Source organism: Salvelinus alpinus, chromosome 26 (genome assembly GCF_045679555.1).
Source record: "Salvelinus alpinus chromosome 26, SLU_Salpinus.1, whole genome shotgun sequence".
NCBI classification, from domain to species: domain Eukaryota; kingdom Metazoa; phylum Chordata; class Actinopteri; order Salmoniformes; family Salmonidae; genus Salvelinus; species Salvelinus alpinus.
Genome location: NC_092111.1, coordinates 19,597,565 through 19,613,580, shown reverse-complemented (window position 1 = coordinate 19,613,580; position 16,016 = coordinate 19,597,565). Strand labels below are relative to the sequence as shown.

Genomic DNA, 16,016 nt, shown 5'->3' with positions numbered 1-16,016 from the left:
ATGCTGATAGGAAACGGAACAACATGCGATCAGAAGGCCATGTGTTTTTATCTTTTTACCAGCCATTATTTTACAGTAGCCTGGGCTATTGATTCATCACGGATATAATAATGTATCAATAACCAAACGCTCTCGTTGTGTTTTAATTTTTAAGACATCTTGATAAAAGATTATGCCACTATTTTTCGAATTATTTGTCGTGAGACTAGGTCTTACCAACGTGCATCTCACTGATGTGATTCGCTCTCGCAGGAATGCAAGAACCCACAATCCTACATCAGCATCCGTGGGACAGGGATGCCTCCTTTCCCCCTCCAATCTTCGAAAGCGAGAATAGGGAAATTCATTTACAACATAAAATGGAGGTCACATAATGTATGCCTATTTCATATCCATTTTAGAATAGCTGGAAATATAGTGGTCATCACAGCATGCCCTTTGAATTGACATATTTTGTGAATGGAATTCTAACCTGCTAGAATTCAATGTGACTGACGACGGCAGAGAGAGCATCCCGTACAGTCCGCGAGATTGTCAGCCCCACGCGAAATCATATCATTATCAATAAATATTAGTCTAGAAAATCACAACTGCTCGGCTCAGATTAGGCTCGTGTGGGTTTAATATTATGACACTGCGGTGGTAGAATATTTAGCTATACTATTGGATATATTGAAGCAATGCATTGTGAATAGTCTATATCTATACAGTCTCCTAACATTCTATATCTATCCAGTATTCACTGTGCCTGTCTGTCTGCACAGATCCGGACCCTGTTCATTGAGGTGCATTGCATCCTTTCCCCGTCCACTGAAATTAGCCTGAAATCAGATTTTACTCAGAAAATGACAATGATAAGAATTAGATCGCCAGAGACTGGCCTATATTTGACTCTGACAGCGTTGGTTCCTCAGAATGAACGGTGTCGTAACGCTGCCGCATCGCAGTCAGTGACAATGTTGTGGACGACGCTGCGTCCATCCATGCATCCATGACGCTTTCTCCATTATCATCTAGCACGCACTTAGCCTTCTTCTCTGTGTTGCAAGTACCTCTTTCTTGGTGAAATACGGACACGTTATATTGTCCTGCGATGCATTAGTTAATAATAGTACACCATAAGAAGAATTACCCATGTGACAGTTGGAGTCCATCGACAGCTCAAGAGTGCTTCGATTTTCGATACCACGTGCCCCTTATATAGTATTAACTGTCATCTTGCGTGTAATCAAGAAGGTTGGAATGTCGTAAAGACATAGGGCATCTCAGGCCAAGCTGTTGAAATGACGGTTTTAGACACATAAGGAATTGTTTTTGCTGAGTTGAATTTATAGAGAGAACAAGACATATGTAGGACTTATCATCATTTCTTAATTTGCAAATATGATTTTCAATTTTCAATTACTTTATCCAAGCTGCTTTTTGGTTTTGGCATTTTCGACTAGCATTTTTGACTAGTTGGTTTAGCTTTTGTTGAATTAAACTCAACCTGGCTTTTAAAATTGTCGCGTAGGGCCAGGGATCTGGTGCCCTTAAAACGATCAGTCCTGACATCCCATTGCACATAATTCAGTGCTGGGTTATTGGGTGTCAGTTTGGCATGCAAAGAGAGGAGAGGGCACACTGTCTCACACCCTAGCTGTGGAGAGGTGGGATGTTTGGCATTATTCTGACAGATTGTGTGTGTGTGTGTGTGTGTGTGTGTGTGTGTGTGTGTTCTCGTTTTTGAGATCGTATTAGGACCTCAACTTATATAAACACCTTCCATATTAGGACCTTTGACCAAGTTAGGTCCAAAACCATGGTCTCAACTAGGGAAACCATTGGAATAGCCTGCAAATAGCATGCTAATATGCCTGGTTTGAAAATCACACAAAACTGTCAGGGTCCTAAGAAGGGGGTATTTTTGTAAGCCACCTGGTGGTAACATACCATACTGCAGCGTATCAAAACAAATCAAATCAAATGTTCTTGTCACACACACACACACACACACAGTCTTGTATTTGTAACCATTTTAGGACACATTGTAGTAATATCTAACAAGTAATCTAGCAATTCAACACCAACCGTTCCAGAACAACTACCTAATACACACAAATCAAGTAAAGGGATGGAATAGAATATATACATATAAATATATGGATGAGTAATGACCGAGCGGCATAGGCAAGATGCCATATATGGTATAACATACCGTATATAAAGACACATGGTTAGCAGATGTTATTGTGGCGAATGCTGTAAATCAGTCAGTTCTTAACGTAAAGACTTGAAACTCAGGATTCTGTAAAAGCCTACCCCAATGAGGATATGTGTTTATTTTCAGCTTCCTGTGACAACCGGAAGTGCCTTGAATTGGGGTCATAGGGGCTGTTTCAAAGGGTTAAAAAGGTCACATCTTTCTAAAATGTCATGTGTGTGATTAGGCAACCCTCATGAACCGGTACATATTATAAAAACAGATTTTTATCCGTTTTTTTTGGCTCTTTTTGGAGGACTTACAAGTTCCACCTAGGTAGTGCTATGTATCCATGTATAGTCTGAATTTAATATATTTCCAGATTATGGTTGGGGGCCATATACAGAGCCACATATGTGAAGAGCAGCTGTCTCTGACGTTTTTGGGGAACGATATTGACATCCAGAAAGGTCTTAGCACAAGGCCCAAAACGAAGCCTGACCTAAATGTGAGGTGCTTTTGGGTGACAGCGGCAGAACCGTTGAGGCTCTAAGCACAATTCAATCACAGGAACCTTCCCAAGGTCCTCCCGATCTGTGCAAGCCTAACCTTGACAGTGTGGAATTAACCCTTAACAGTGAAAACAGGGTGTTTTCTTCTAACAGTTTACATTGACATCTCTCCCCATAGGAATACATTGCCTGCTGCCCTAAATTCAACCTGATGCCTATGTGGGTTATGATTGCCATCTCAAGCTGTCTTCAATGACAATCCATCAGGCCACTATGAGGATTACCTGTGTTGAGTTTAAGCTTCCTAGAGCAACCGGAAGTGGTTAAATTACCCTAAAAGTGGTTTTGATATACCCAACCTGCAGTTTGTATAAACACTGAGTTCAACCCTCTGTAAATCAGTCAGTTCTTAACGTAAAGACTTGAAACTCAGGATTCTGTAAAAGCCTACCCCAATGAGGATATGTGTTTATTTTCAGCTTCCTGTGACAACCGGAAGTGCCTTGAATTGGGGTCATAGGGGCTGTTTCAAAGGGTTAAAAAGGTCACATCTTTCTAAAATGTCATGTGTGTGATTAGGCAACCCTCATGAACTGGTACATATTATAAAAACAGATTTTTATCCGTTTTTTTTGGCCCTTTTTGGAACGTTTACAAATTCTATCTAACTAAGGGTATTCGTACATTTCTAGTCTTCAAAGCTATTGAGGGGATTTGTCTAGGGGGTCATAGCTTAAACATGTCTATGGCAATGAGGGGAGATGCGTATGTGAGTCTCGAGCTAATCAGACCATTGATATAAGAAGCCTTGCCCCTGGACACTTGTAACTTAACTGGGTGGCACAACGTGGCACTCCCGACATCATACTTGAATACTGAGCCAATAGCAGCATCTATATATTAGAAATGGCCTTAGGCCCCATAAAGTTCATAAACGAGATGGGCGTGGCCACCCTACCTTCATACTTGAGGCTTTAGCCAACCGCAAAATATATATACAGTACCAGTCAAATGTTTGGACACACATACTCATTCAAGGGATTCTATATTTTTACTATTTTCTACATTGTAGAATAATATTGTAGACATCAAAACTATGAAATAACACATATGGAATCACATAGTAACCAAAAAAGTGTTAAACAAATAAAAATATATTTGAGATTTGACATTATTTTAAGTAAACACCCTTTGCCTTGATGACAGCTTCGCACACTCTTGGCACTCTCTTCGCACACTCTTGACAGCTTCATAAGGTAGTCACCTGGAATGCATTTCAATTAACAGGTGTGCCTTGTTAAAAGTACATTTGTGGAATTTCTTTCTTTCTTAATGCGTTTGAGCCAATCAGTTGTGTTGTGACAAGGTAGGGGTGGTATACAGAAGATAGCTCTATTTGGTAAAATACCAAGTCCCTATTATGGCAAGAACAGCGCAAGTAAGCAAAGACAAACGACAGTCCATCATTACTTAAAGACATGAAGGTCAGTCAATGAGGAAAATGTCAATAACTTTTTAAAAGTTTCTTCAAGTGCAGTCACAAAAACCATCAAGCGCTATAATTAAACTGGCTCTCATGAGGACCGCCACAGGAAAGGAAGAACCAGAGTTACCTCTGCTGCAGAGGATGAGTTCATTAGAGTTACCAGCCTCAGATTGCAGCCCAAATAAATGCTTCCCAGAGTTCAAGTAACATCAACTGTTCAGAGGAGAATGCGTGAATCAGGCCTTCATGGCCGAATTGCTGCAAAGAAACCACTACTAAAGGACACCAAAAATAAGAAGAGACTTGTTTGGCCCAAGAAACTCTAGCAATGGACATTAGACCGGTGGAAATCTGTCCTTTGGTCTGATGAGTCCAAATTTGAAATGTTTGGGTCCAACTGTGTCTTTGTGAGACGCAGAGCAGGTAAACGGATTATCTATGCATGTGTGGTTCCCACCGTGAAGCATGGAGAAGGAGGTGTGGTGGTGCTTTGCTGGTGACACTGTCAGAGATTTATTTAGAATTCAAGGCACACTTAACCAGCATGGCTACCACAGCATTCTGCAGCGATACACCGTCTGCGCTTAGTGGGGATATCATTTATTTTTCAAAAGGACAATGACCCAAAACTCACCTCCAGGCTGTGTAAGGGCTATTTGACCAAGGAGAGTGATGGAGTGCTGCATCAGATGACCTGGCCTCCACAATCAGCCGACCTCAACCCAATTGAGATGGTTTGGGATGAGTTGGACCGTAGAGTGAAGGAAAAGCAACCAACAAGTACTCAGCATATGTGAGAACTCCTTCAAGACTGCTGGAAAAGCATTCCAGGTGAAGCTGGGTGAGAGAATGCCAAGAGTGTGCAAAGCTGTCATCAAGGCAAAGGGTTTGAAGAATCTCAAATATAAAATATATTTTGAGTTGTTTAACACTTTTTTGGTTACAACATGATTCCATATGTATTATTCTCAGTTTTGATGTTTTCACTATTATTCTACAATGTAGAAAATAGTAAAAATAAAGAAAAACCCTTAAATGAGTTTGTGTGTCCAAACTTTTGACTGGTACTGTATATTAGAGTTGGCTTTAGGCACTTAAAGTCACAGATCTAGGATCAGTTGACCTCCACTCAATGTTAACATGAGCCACTAATATCTTACTTCAGTATTGTCTATAGCAGTTTCTTCATTAAGACTTATATTTGGCCTTAATATACACTGCTCAAAAAAATATAGGGAACACTTAAACAACACAATGTAACTCCAAGTCAATCACACTTCTGTGAAATCAAACTGTCCACTTAGGAAGCAACACTGATTGACAATAAATTTCACATGCTGTTGTGCAAATGGAATAGACAACATGTGGAAATTATAGGCAATTACCAAGACACCCCCAATAAAGGAGTGGTTCTGCTGGTGGTGACCACAGACCACTTCTCAGTTCCTATGCTTCCTGGGTGATGTTTTGTTCACTTTTGAATGCTGGCGGTGCTTTCACTCTAGTGGTAGCATGAGACGGAGTCTACAACCCACACAAGTGGCTCAGGTAGTGCAGCTCATCCAGGATGGCACATCAATGCGAGCTGTGGCAAGGAGGTTTGCTGTGTCTGTCAGCGTAGTGTCCAGAGCATGGAGGCGCTACCAGGAGACAGGCCAGTACATCAGGAGACGTGGAGGAGGCCGTAGGAGGGCAACAACCCAGCAGCAGGACCGCTACCTCCGCCTTTGTGCAAGGAGGAGTAGGAGGAGCACTGCCAGAGCCCTGCAAAATGACCTCCAGCAGGCCACAAATGTGCATGTGTCTGCTCAAACGGTCAGAAACAGACTCCATGAGGGTGGTATGAGGGCCCGACGTCCACAGGTGGGGGTTGTGCTTAGAGCCCAACACCGTGCAGGACGTTTGGCATTTGCCAGAGAACACCAAGATTGGCAAATTTGCCACTGGCGCCCAGTGCTCTTCACAGATGAAAGCAGGTTCACACTGAGCACATGTGACAGACGTGACAGAGTCTGGAGACGCCGTGGAGAACGTTCTGCTGCCTGCAACATCCTCCAGCATGACCGGTTTGGCGGTGGGTCAGTCATGGTGTGGGGTGGCATTTCTTTGGGGGGCCGCACAGCCCTCAATGTGCTCGCCAGAGGTAGCCTGACTGCCATTAGGTACCGAGATGAGATCCTCAGACCCCTTGTGAGAACATATGCTGGTGCTGTTGGCCCTGGGTTCCTCCTAATGCAAGACAATGCTAGACCTCATGTGGCTGGAGTGTGTCAGCAGTTCCTGCAAGAGGAAGGCATTGATGCTATGGACTGGCCCGCCCGTTCCCCAGACCTGAATCCAATTGAGCACATCTGGGACATCATGTCTCGCTCCATCCACCAACGCCACACTGCACCACAGACTGTCCAGGAGTTGGCGGATGCTTTAGTCCAGGTCTGGGAGGAGATCCCTCAGGAGACCATCCGCCACCTCATCAGGAGCATGCCCAGGCGTTGTAGGAAGGTCATACAGGCACGTGGAGGCCACACACACTACTGAGCTTCATTTTGACTTGTTTTAAGGACATTACATCAAAGTTGGATCAGCCTGTATTGTGGTTTTCCACTTTAATTTTGAGTGTGACTCCAAATCCAGACCTCCATGGGTTGATAAATTTGATTTCCATTGACCATTTTTGTGTGATTTTGTTGTCATCACATTTAACTATGTAAAGAAAAAGGTATTTAAGAATATTTCATTCATTCAGATCTAGGATGTGTTATTTTAGTGTTCCCTTTATTTTTTTGAGCAGTGTATATGACTTTGTGGTTGTGGGTGGATGTCAACTGCTGGCTGGAATTCTCACTCAACTGTACCACTAATATGAACCTGTTCTACAGACTCTTGTAGACTACTATGCACTGAAAAACAGTTAATATGTTACAAATCAAAGCTTAACATTGAAATATGTGATTTCAAATGATTAAGTTAAATTCAGATAGGCATGTTATGTGCTCTCTAACACAAACATAAAATGTGTTGTTGCTGTAGACCTTTTAACAGATCTAGGAGCAGTTGACCACAGAATGTTAACATTAGCCACTAATATCTGACTTCAGTACTGTCTATAGCTGTTTGTTCATTAATACTTATATGTGGCCTTAATATACAGCATATGACCTGGTAAAGGAGAGGGGGATGGGAGCAGAGAAGGGGATGGGAGGCTGCTCAATGATTGGCTGTAGTGTAGGGCGTGTCATACAATGTATCAAAATTTCAACTGCTGGCTGGAATTCTCACTCAACTGTACCACTAATATGAACCTGTTCTACAGACTCTTGTAGACTACTATGCACTGAAAAACAGTTAATATGTTACAAATCAAAGCTTAACATTGAAATATGTGATTTCAAATGATTAAGTTAAATTCAGATAGGCATGTTATGTGCTCTCTAACACAAACATAAAATGTGTTGTTGTTGTAGACCTTTTAACAGATCTAGTTGACCTCCACAGAATGTGCACATTAGCCACTAATATCTGACTTCAGTATAGTTTATAGAGGTGTATATGTCTGTCTGTGTCTTTCAGTTTCTATTTAGACTACATCAAATATGAAGAAGCTGTGCAGCCACACCATGTTCAACATGTTACCTAATTAGCTAGCTAGCTGACAATCTGGTTTACCTGTAGCATATAAACATTTGTTGGCACAGAAAGAAAGGGGATACGAAAAATGATTGATCAAATTCCTCCTGACACTATCTGACTGGGTTAATAACTTAATATTAAGTTAATATGGACCCATTGTCTTAGACTTGAACTCTTGGACCAAACAGTGGGACTCTGATTTCAGCCATAGGGACTTGTGACTCGACTCCTGACTCCAACATTGGTGACTTTGACTCAACTCAGAGTAGCCATAGGGTCTTGTGAATTGACTCGGACTTATGCTTTTGTGACTCAACTACAACACTGCTGCCATTACATGGCTACTACTACTGCTTCAACTACCAATTCTAGCAAGTTGTACCCCAGGTTGGGTACACTTTTCTGCTGCTCCCTCAAAAGCATTAAGCAGACATTTTGATTATACCTCCCTCCCCATAACTCTCTGTTGGGGTGAGGCTTTCTACAAATATACGCAGCAAGAGGATTACAACAGCTAACACAGGAAGCTGAAATCCTGGGGTCTGCCTTATGTTCCCTCAGTTCTACCCCAGTTTGAAAATGTGCTTTTCATCCATGACCAGGCCATGTTTCGGCCATTTTGCCGCACTAGGCAAGTCTGCAATAGACCTTCTCCTACCCGGAAAAGAAATAGGCCTATAGTGTACAATGTTGGCCTATAATGTCATTTTATAACTAGGCCTAACATTTGATAGCCTACCATTTGTAAAACATGCAGTTGCGTTGGCTTTATTAACCCAGTCCTGATTCCTGACAGAGGCTTATAGGGACTTGTCCTTTAAGATATGAACATCAGCTACTCATCAGCTACCCAATGTTATTATGAGTTTTCTTGAGGCTTTTTGCAAAGAGATCAATGCTGATGTAAAGGCCTACGTCTTCACAGCAGTACAAACCTGAAATCACGTATTATCATTACATTTTATTCCACATTGTGAAACCAGGGATCTAGTGGAAGATAAATGCAAATATGATTAAAAAAAGGCCTGTTATAAGAGAGAAAGAGAGATTGTGGGAGTAGCTGAGTGCCTATAGTGAGAGATGGCTGTTAATATCAGTAGGCTGTTTGAGTGGTCTGTGGGCAGGTAATTAATCTGATTGCTGATGGGTTAGGTTGCTAGATCAAATCTTAACCTGCCATAAGCTACTTTTGTGTCAGCAAGTCTCCCCAGTGAAAAATGTACATATCCACCACTCCATCTTTCATGTACAGACCATTCAAGTAGCTGCACTTACCACCTCACTGATACTGATTGTGTAAGCTACAAACCCAAATTGTCTAAGGAAATGTGGCTAACAGTAATAACATTGCAGACATATTCAGAAATCTGGGCTGATGGAATCATTGTTATGCATATCTACTGGCCATAATTTCCGCTTGAGGTCCTGCCCCTCCCCCACTGCAAAGTGCACAACAGTACCAAACTATCAAAGGTTTTATAGGTCAACACAGTCCCCCCCCTCCCCCGTCCTTTGTATATTATTTATATATACTTGTGTTCCCATATGTACTTCCTGTATTTATGTGTTGTTAATAAAAATATTATAATAATAAAAGATACACAGTTCCTCCTCCCCCATGTTGCAGCATAAATCTCTGCTCAAGGTTGCCATGTACACTATTTGTGGTTTATTGATGTACTTTTAAAACTTTGTGGCAGGTGAAAGGTTTTGGTCGCTAGGTGGAAGTTGTTATACTACTTCTATATTGCAACGTTACCAACATGGCATTTAAAAAAAATCATTAATTTCCCTGTATTCTGCTAAAATTGTGCTAGTGAAGGTGGGTTTTGAAGGCTGGTTTTGAGCAGACTCCTAGAAATTTGAAATTGACCTGGCAAACCTGTCCCTGCCTGAGCGTGATCACCACTGAAGTAGCTGTGCAGCACGTGTTTTAAGGAAGAGGAGGATGGTTGCAGATGTTTGCATTCATGCAAGAAGGTAAGCTATTAACTAAACTGTTAACCAATATTTTAGCTAAAATTGTATTTGGTGTATTGACAAGCAATGCATGTTCTCGTTGTCTTTATTTTTAATGAATTAATGTCAGTCATGTATGTCTTTCGGTGGAATCCAACATGCATTGACGATGTCTGAAAGCCGCATTGTGTCAGATATACTGCGTCATGACATTGAAATTGGCAGGTTTATCCAACCAATTCATTAATGTGCAATTGTTACTTTGCATGTTTCTACCTTATAGTTATTTGTGGCTTGCTAACGGTTAGTGTGCTAGCTAACTGTTAGCGTGCTAGCTAACGGTTAGCATGCTACCCATGCTAGTTAAAAAAAGAAATATGCTAGCTATGGTTGCAAGCTAGCTAATAAGTTTAGCATAATTGGTAAACGTGTCTATGATTTAGAATACATGATTGTGGTTAACACAATGTTACATGCATTGGAAAATAATATTGCTATAGTGTAACAAGCTAGCAAGAAAAGCCAGTTCCTTTTCATCTGTTTTGTCAAGTCATAAGCCTGTATGTGTGTTAAAATATTTAAACCCCCTCATTAAATTAATGTATTGAAGTTGCGCCCGTTTTTTATAGCCCTTTCTTACCCAAATACCGTTTTTTACATTGAAATAATTCAGATGAAAATAAGAAATATGTTAAACTAATTAAGAAATAAGTGACCAGATTTTTTTTATTGAAAACCATGGACATTAGTTTGGGTGGGGGGAGGGGCGTGGTGGGGTTCCTAGTTCTTTTTTTTTTGCACATAAAAGAGTGAAACACCACAACAAGTATAAGGGTTGTGGAAAGTGTCCATTTTGGTAGGACTGTGACAATTCACTGTCTTGAAAAAATATATACATATACTGGCAGATTCTTTAACCAAATCCCTATTTCTTACACACATTTTTTAAGATCGAAAACATAATGGAAGATAAGAGTCCAGGAACCTACAAAGTAACCAATGCGGTATGTTTTCTGATTTGCCTAGTATTTAGAGTACGCTTGCCTTGCTTTAGCCAAACCACTCATACTGATTCTCTTTTAGTCCATCCATAAAAGCAGATTCAGCTTTAGTTGCATGCAGGAACTTGCATAATGTGCTTCTGTTATGCTTATACTTGCTTTTTTACCTTGAAAGTAGTTTTAAAAAAACAGAAATTGTAATAGATGTTTGTTGGACCTCTATTAGTCAATGATAACAGCCCCTCTATTAGTCAATGATAACAGTCATTGGTGTCCCCCAGCCCCTCTATTAGTCAATGATAACAGTCATTGGTGTCCCCCAGCCCATCCCCTGTTGTGTGCCGAGCAATCTTGTCATTCTATTAAGTCTCAACGTTTCTTTTTGTCTTCCTTTACAAAGGCACTGCAGAGGCTAAGAAGGCGCATGGAAAATCTAAAGAAGCATAGTTCAACTTGTGAGGCCAGATTTGAAAAGGAAAAGATAAATCCCGAAGCGCAGGTTTGTCAGTTGTTTAGAATGAGGATACTGGGGATGGTTGAATCGTTATCATATCCTGTTGCCTAATTTGCACATGACTAATATCATTTTATTGTATCCTTAGATGTCAGACACCGAGGCTGCCAGTACCTCTGAGGCTGCCAGTACCTCTGAGGCTGCCAGTACCTCTGAGGCTGCCAGTACCTCTGAGGCTGCCAGTACTTCTGGGTCGATAGTCAATGTGTTGGATGATGCACCACCGTTGATCAGAACAGACAGTATATACGTAAGTTAAAGTGTCATTCAACACCAGCACATACTGTAAGTTCTTGTGAATCAGCTTTGTAAATCAAAGATGGGCAAGTCTGCACTTTCATCCCATATTCATAGTATTATAACATAAACAAGTAGAGGAGCACAGTCGTAACTAATCAAAATGTGCCGGTGTCCAAATACTTTGTAATCTGTCTAGTTATCCAATATAATTTTTTTCTTCAATACAGTTGACCAAAGCTATGCTTGGATACAAGACTGATGACTCAATAACCAGCATTGACAACAGTGAAGGTGATTATGTCCCAGGGCCATCAGAATCATCAGAGGAAGACAATTCTGATGATTTTTCAGAACCAAAGACAAGGGTGGACAGCAGTAAACACGTTGATTTAGTCTCAGAGGGAGACAGTTCAGATAAAATAGCAGGAGTCAAGAGAAGGAATCACTACAAGAAGACTAGCAAGAGATGCAGAAGTTCCTCAGAAGAAAACAGCTCAAATGAAGAAACAGAACTCAAGAGAAAGAATCAATATGCAAATACTTATAAGAGATGTACTAGTTCCCCAATGTCAAACACTAGCAGTGAATCATTGCTTGTAATGAATGTCTCAGAATTAGATGGATCCAAAAAGTACCACCAAAAAAAGCACTTCTGTCTGTTTTGCGAGCAACCGCAATCCAAAATTGCCCGTCATTTACAACGTAAACATGGGGATGAAATAGAAGTAGCTACTGCACTTCGGTTTGCAAAGAGATCAAAAGCTAGGAGACTTCAGCTGAATCTTCTTCGCAAGAAGGGGAATCGGGCACACAACATTCAGGCACTTAAAGAAGGAAAGGGGGTTTTGGTACCATGTAAACAAACAAGTAATGACAAGACCAATCACCAGGACTATCAGCATTGTTTTGCCTGCCATGGGCTCTTTAAACGCAAATCTATGTGGAGGCATGTGGCAAGGTGCACACTAGCACAACACGTTCGAAAGGAGATGCCTGGCAAAACCAGAATACAGGCGCTCTGTGCTAATGCTCAACCGGTTGCTAAAGGAGTGAGTGAAAAGGTATGGAAACTTGTGAGTAACATGGCTCAAGATGATGTAGCCCATGCAGTAAAACAAGACAGATACATCTTGGCATTGGGTGAAAAAATGTACAACAAGAAAGGGGAGAACCCCTCACAACACCAGCACATTCGTCAAACTTTGCGAGAACTAGGGAGACTTGTGATTAAAGGTAGAAAGGTGACACCACTGAAAAAGATGAAGGATTATATCAACCCAAAACACTTCCAACACATCATAAAAGCTGTCAAAGAAGTGACTGGCTATGATGAAAAGACAAACAAATTCGAAAAAGCAACCCTGGCGACAAAGCTTGGGCAAAGCATCCAGAAAATTGCAGACATCATGGAGGGTGAAGCTCTTATTACCCAGAATGAAGAAAAGTTGAAGCTTGTCCGAGACTTCCAAGGCATCTACCGTCTTCGCTGGAATGAAATGATCTCTTCTGCTGCATATCGTACACTTGAACAGAAGAAATGGAACGCACCGCAGCTTATTCCATTAGCAGATGACGTTAAAAAAATACACATGTACTTAGATGAAAAGCAGAAACAATACTACAACCAACTGTGCGATGAGAAAACCTCAGGAAAATGGAGCAATCTAGCAAAAGTGATACTGGCTCAGATGATTATCTTCAACAGGAAAAGAGAGGGAGAGGTGTCAAAGATGTCTGTGGCAACATTTCACTCCAGGGACAAATCCCCACTTAACAAAGATGTTGCAGTGGCGCTAACAGAGGTTGAGAGACTACTCTGTGCGCATTTTGAACGCATTGAAACCTGTGGGAAGCGTGGCAGGAAGGTGCCTGTAATCCTTACTCCAGTGATGGTGGAATCTTTAGAGCTGCTTATCAAAGAGCGGTGCTCATGTGGAGTGAGCGAAGGAAATATCTACTTATTTGCCAGGCCAGGATATGATACACATTTTCGGGGGAATGACTGCATCCGCGCCTATGCCAAACAATGTGGTGCCAAGTTACCTGAAGCATTGTCATCAACTAAACTACGAAAACAGGTTGCCACCCTCTCCAGAGTGTTAAATCTCAATGATACAGAACAGGACCAGTTTGCTGACTTCTTGGGTCACGACATTCGGATTCATCGAAAGTTCTACCGTCTTCCAGAGGGAACGCTTCAGTTGGCCAAAATAAGTAAAATACTGATGGCATGTGAACAGGGCAGATTGGCAGAGTTCAAGGGGAAAAGTCTGGATCAAATAACCATCAGTCCCAGTGGTAAGTTTACCCCCAGTGTTTAGTTTAATGGCAAAAAGTTTACACTGACAATAAAAACAAAGGTTTTGTTTTGCGCAGATTTAGCTTGCCTCAATTTAGCATTCTTCTTTTGGCCATCTTTTAGAAAAAAGCATGGCTGAAAATAATGAGGCTGCAGACTCTTGTTCATCAGAGAACGACTCTGAGAGAGAGGAGTCATCTGAAAAATCCTATGAAGAAAATCTGACCGGTATGCCTATACCTTACATAGATATGGACGTATTCTTAATTACAATGTCCTTTTCGAAAAATACATGTTTTCCACTGATGTTTTCCAGGAGAGATGTCAGCGATTCGGGCCAAACAGCCAATGACTAAGGGAAAGCTGGGACAAAAGAGAGGCTCACATGGTTAGACTGTTTCCTGCTGTCTTCAGTCAGTGCATTTTCACTCTGGCAAAAAATGCTGACTCTAATTTCTTGTGCACTGATTTAACTTGCTGCAATTTGCTTTTGTTTTTATTGTCTTTTACAAACTGTTATGTCTGAAGAAATTGATGCTGCAGCCACTGATTGTGCATCAGAGAACGACTCTGAGAGAGAGGAGTCGTCTGAAAAATCCTATGAAGAAAATCTGACCGGTATGCCTATACCTTACATAGATATGGACGTATTCTTAATTACAATGTCCTTTTCGAAAAATACATGTTTTCCACTGATGTTTTCCAGGAGAGATGTCAGCGATTCGGGCCAAACAGCCAATCACCAAGGGAAAGCTGGGACAAAAGAGAGGCTCACATGGTTAGACTGTTTCCTGCTGTCTTCAGTCAGTGCATTTTCATTCTGTAGTGTCAACGTATAGTACAGTGCTGGTCCAGATCAATCCTGTCTTCATCAGTTGGTGTATTTCCAACCATGCCAGTACAGAACGGATTAGTTTGGATTGGACACAAGTCAAGACGTTAGATCTGAACTAGTGTGTCAGGATAGATGATAACACAGAACGGATTAGTTTGGATTGGACACAAGTCAAGACGTTAGATCTGGAACTAGTGTGTCAGGATAGATGAGAACACAGAAGGATTACCACACTTTACATTGTTTTTCCTGGGGGAGGGAACTTAATTTAATAAGTATTGCTTTTATTAGAAGGTTTACATTGCAAACAATTTGATGGGCTTAGATTCCATACAGATTGAGTCTGCCTTGATGTCAGCATTGCACATTCTTCTCTCACATCCTTATCTATGTAGTTATTTAGTTGGGATTGTTAGTTTAACCTCAACACACTTTGCAGAAACAGCTGCAACCTTGTAGAGTTAATACAGAGATGAACACATACTGTATTGTACTCAACCTTTATTTAATGTAGTCATTCATAATGTCATCTCTTTCCAAAGGTGCCAAAGGAACAAAAAGGTTTTGGTCGACAATAGAGGTGGATGCAGTTGAAGATTCCTTGATGAATTTTATCCGAATGGGAAAAACGCCTGGAAAACAAGACTGTGAGAAATGCATTGCTGCTTCTGGCCAAGCGCTAGTAAACAGGGACTGGAGAGCAGTAAAGTTCTATGTACACAACAGAATAGTTGCAGATCAGAGAAAATAAGTGTATAAGATGCTTCTATCTTGGTGTACCTCTGAGGATTTAATGGGACTTACTTGACTTAAGCTCATAGGCAGTTAATGAATGTCCTCCATCTCACTCTGTTTGGGGGAAGTTTTCCCAGGTGGGTTGTTCACTTTTGGAGTGATTAAGGTCTCAAGAATACAAAGCCTGCTGACTTTGAATGTTACAGAAAAATAAAAAACATTTTTCTAAACTATTAATCTGTTACTTGGATATAATGACTCTATTACTGAAATGGTTGTTCCAGTTTAAATACTTTACAGAAGAACTACACTACAGTAGAACTACACTACAGTAGAACTACACTACAGCCGTTGAGTTGCCATCCGTGTTGCATCATTGTGGCATTCTACATGCAATATTTTCAGTCATAAAATAGAATGAATGCATCAAATATCGATGTAATAAATGTATCACTAGTCACTTAAACAATGCCACTTTATATAATGTTTACATACCCTACATTACTCATCTCATATGTATATACTGTCCTCTATACCATCTACTGCATCTTGCCTATGCCGTTCAGCCATCGCTCATTCATATATTTATATGTACATATTCTTATTCATTCCTTTACACTTGT

General features: G+C 40.9%; 2 protein-coding genes across 3 annotated transcripts in view; both read left to right on the top strand.

Annotated features, from left to right (window-relative positions):
* LOC139554890 (transcription factor HIVEP3-like) overlaps positions 1-16,016 on the top strand; it is a 58,846-nt gene that overhangs the window by 779 nt on the left and 42,051 nt on the right. The window lies entirely within an intron of this gene.
* On the top strand, positions 9,739-15,630 carry LOC139554889 (uncharacterized). Of its 2 annotated transcripts, XM_071368131.1 has the most exons (10): positions 9,739-9,790; positions 10,720-10,773; positions 11,171-11,269; positions 11,373-11,534; positions 11,752-13,822; positions 13,947-14,051; positions 14,140-14,211; positions 14,352-14,441; positions 14,530-14,601; positions 15,201-15,630. In XM_071368131.1, exons 2-10 carry the CDS (start codon positions 10,732-10,734, stop codon positions 15,407-15,409), a joined length of 2,922 nt encoding a protein of 973 aa, XP_071224232.1. In that variant the 5' UTR covers positions 9,739-9,790; positions 10,720-10,731; the 3' UTR covers positions 15,410-15,630. The 2 variants fall into 2 exon arrangements, with proteins under 2 accessions (XP_071224232.1, XP_071224231.1); XM_071368130.1 differs by lacking the exon at positions 9,739-9,790 and having other exon boundaries at positions 10,126-11,269.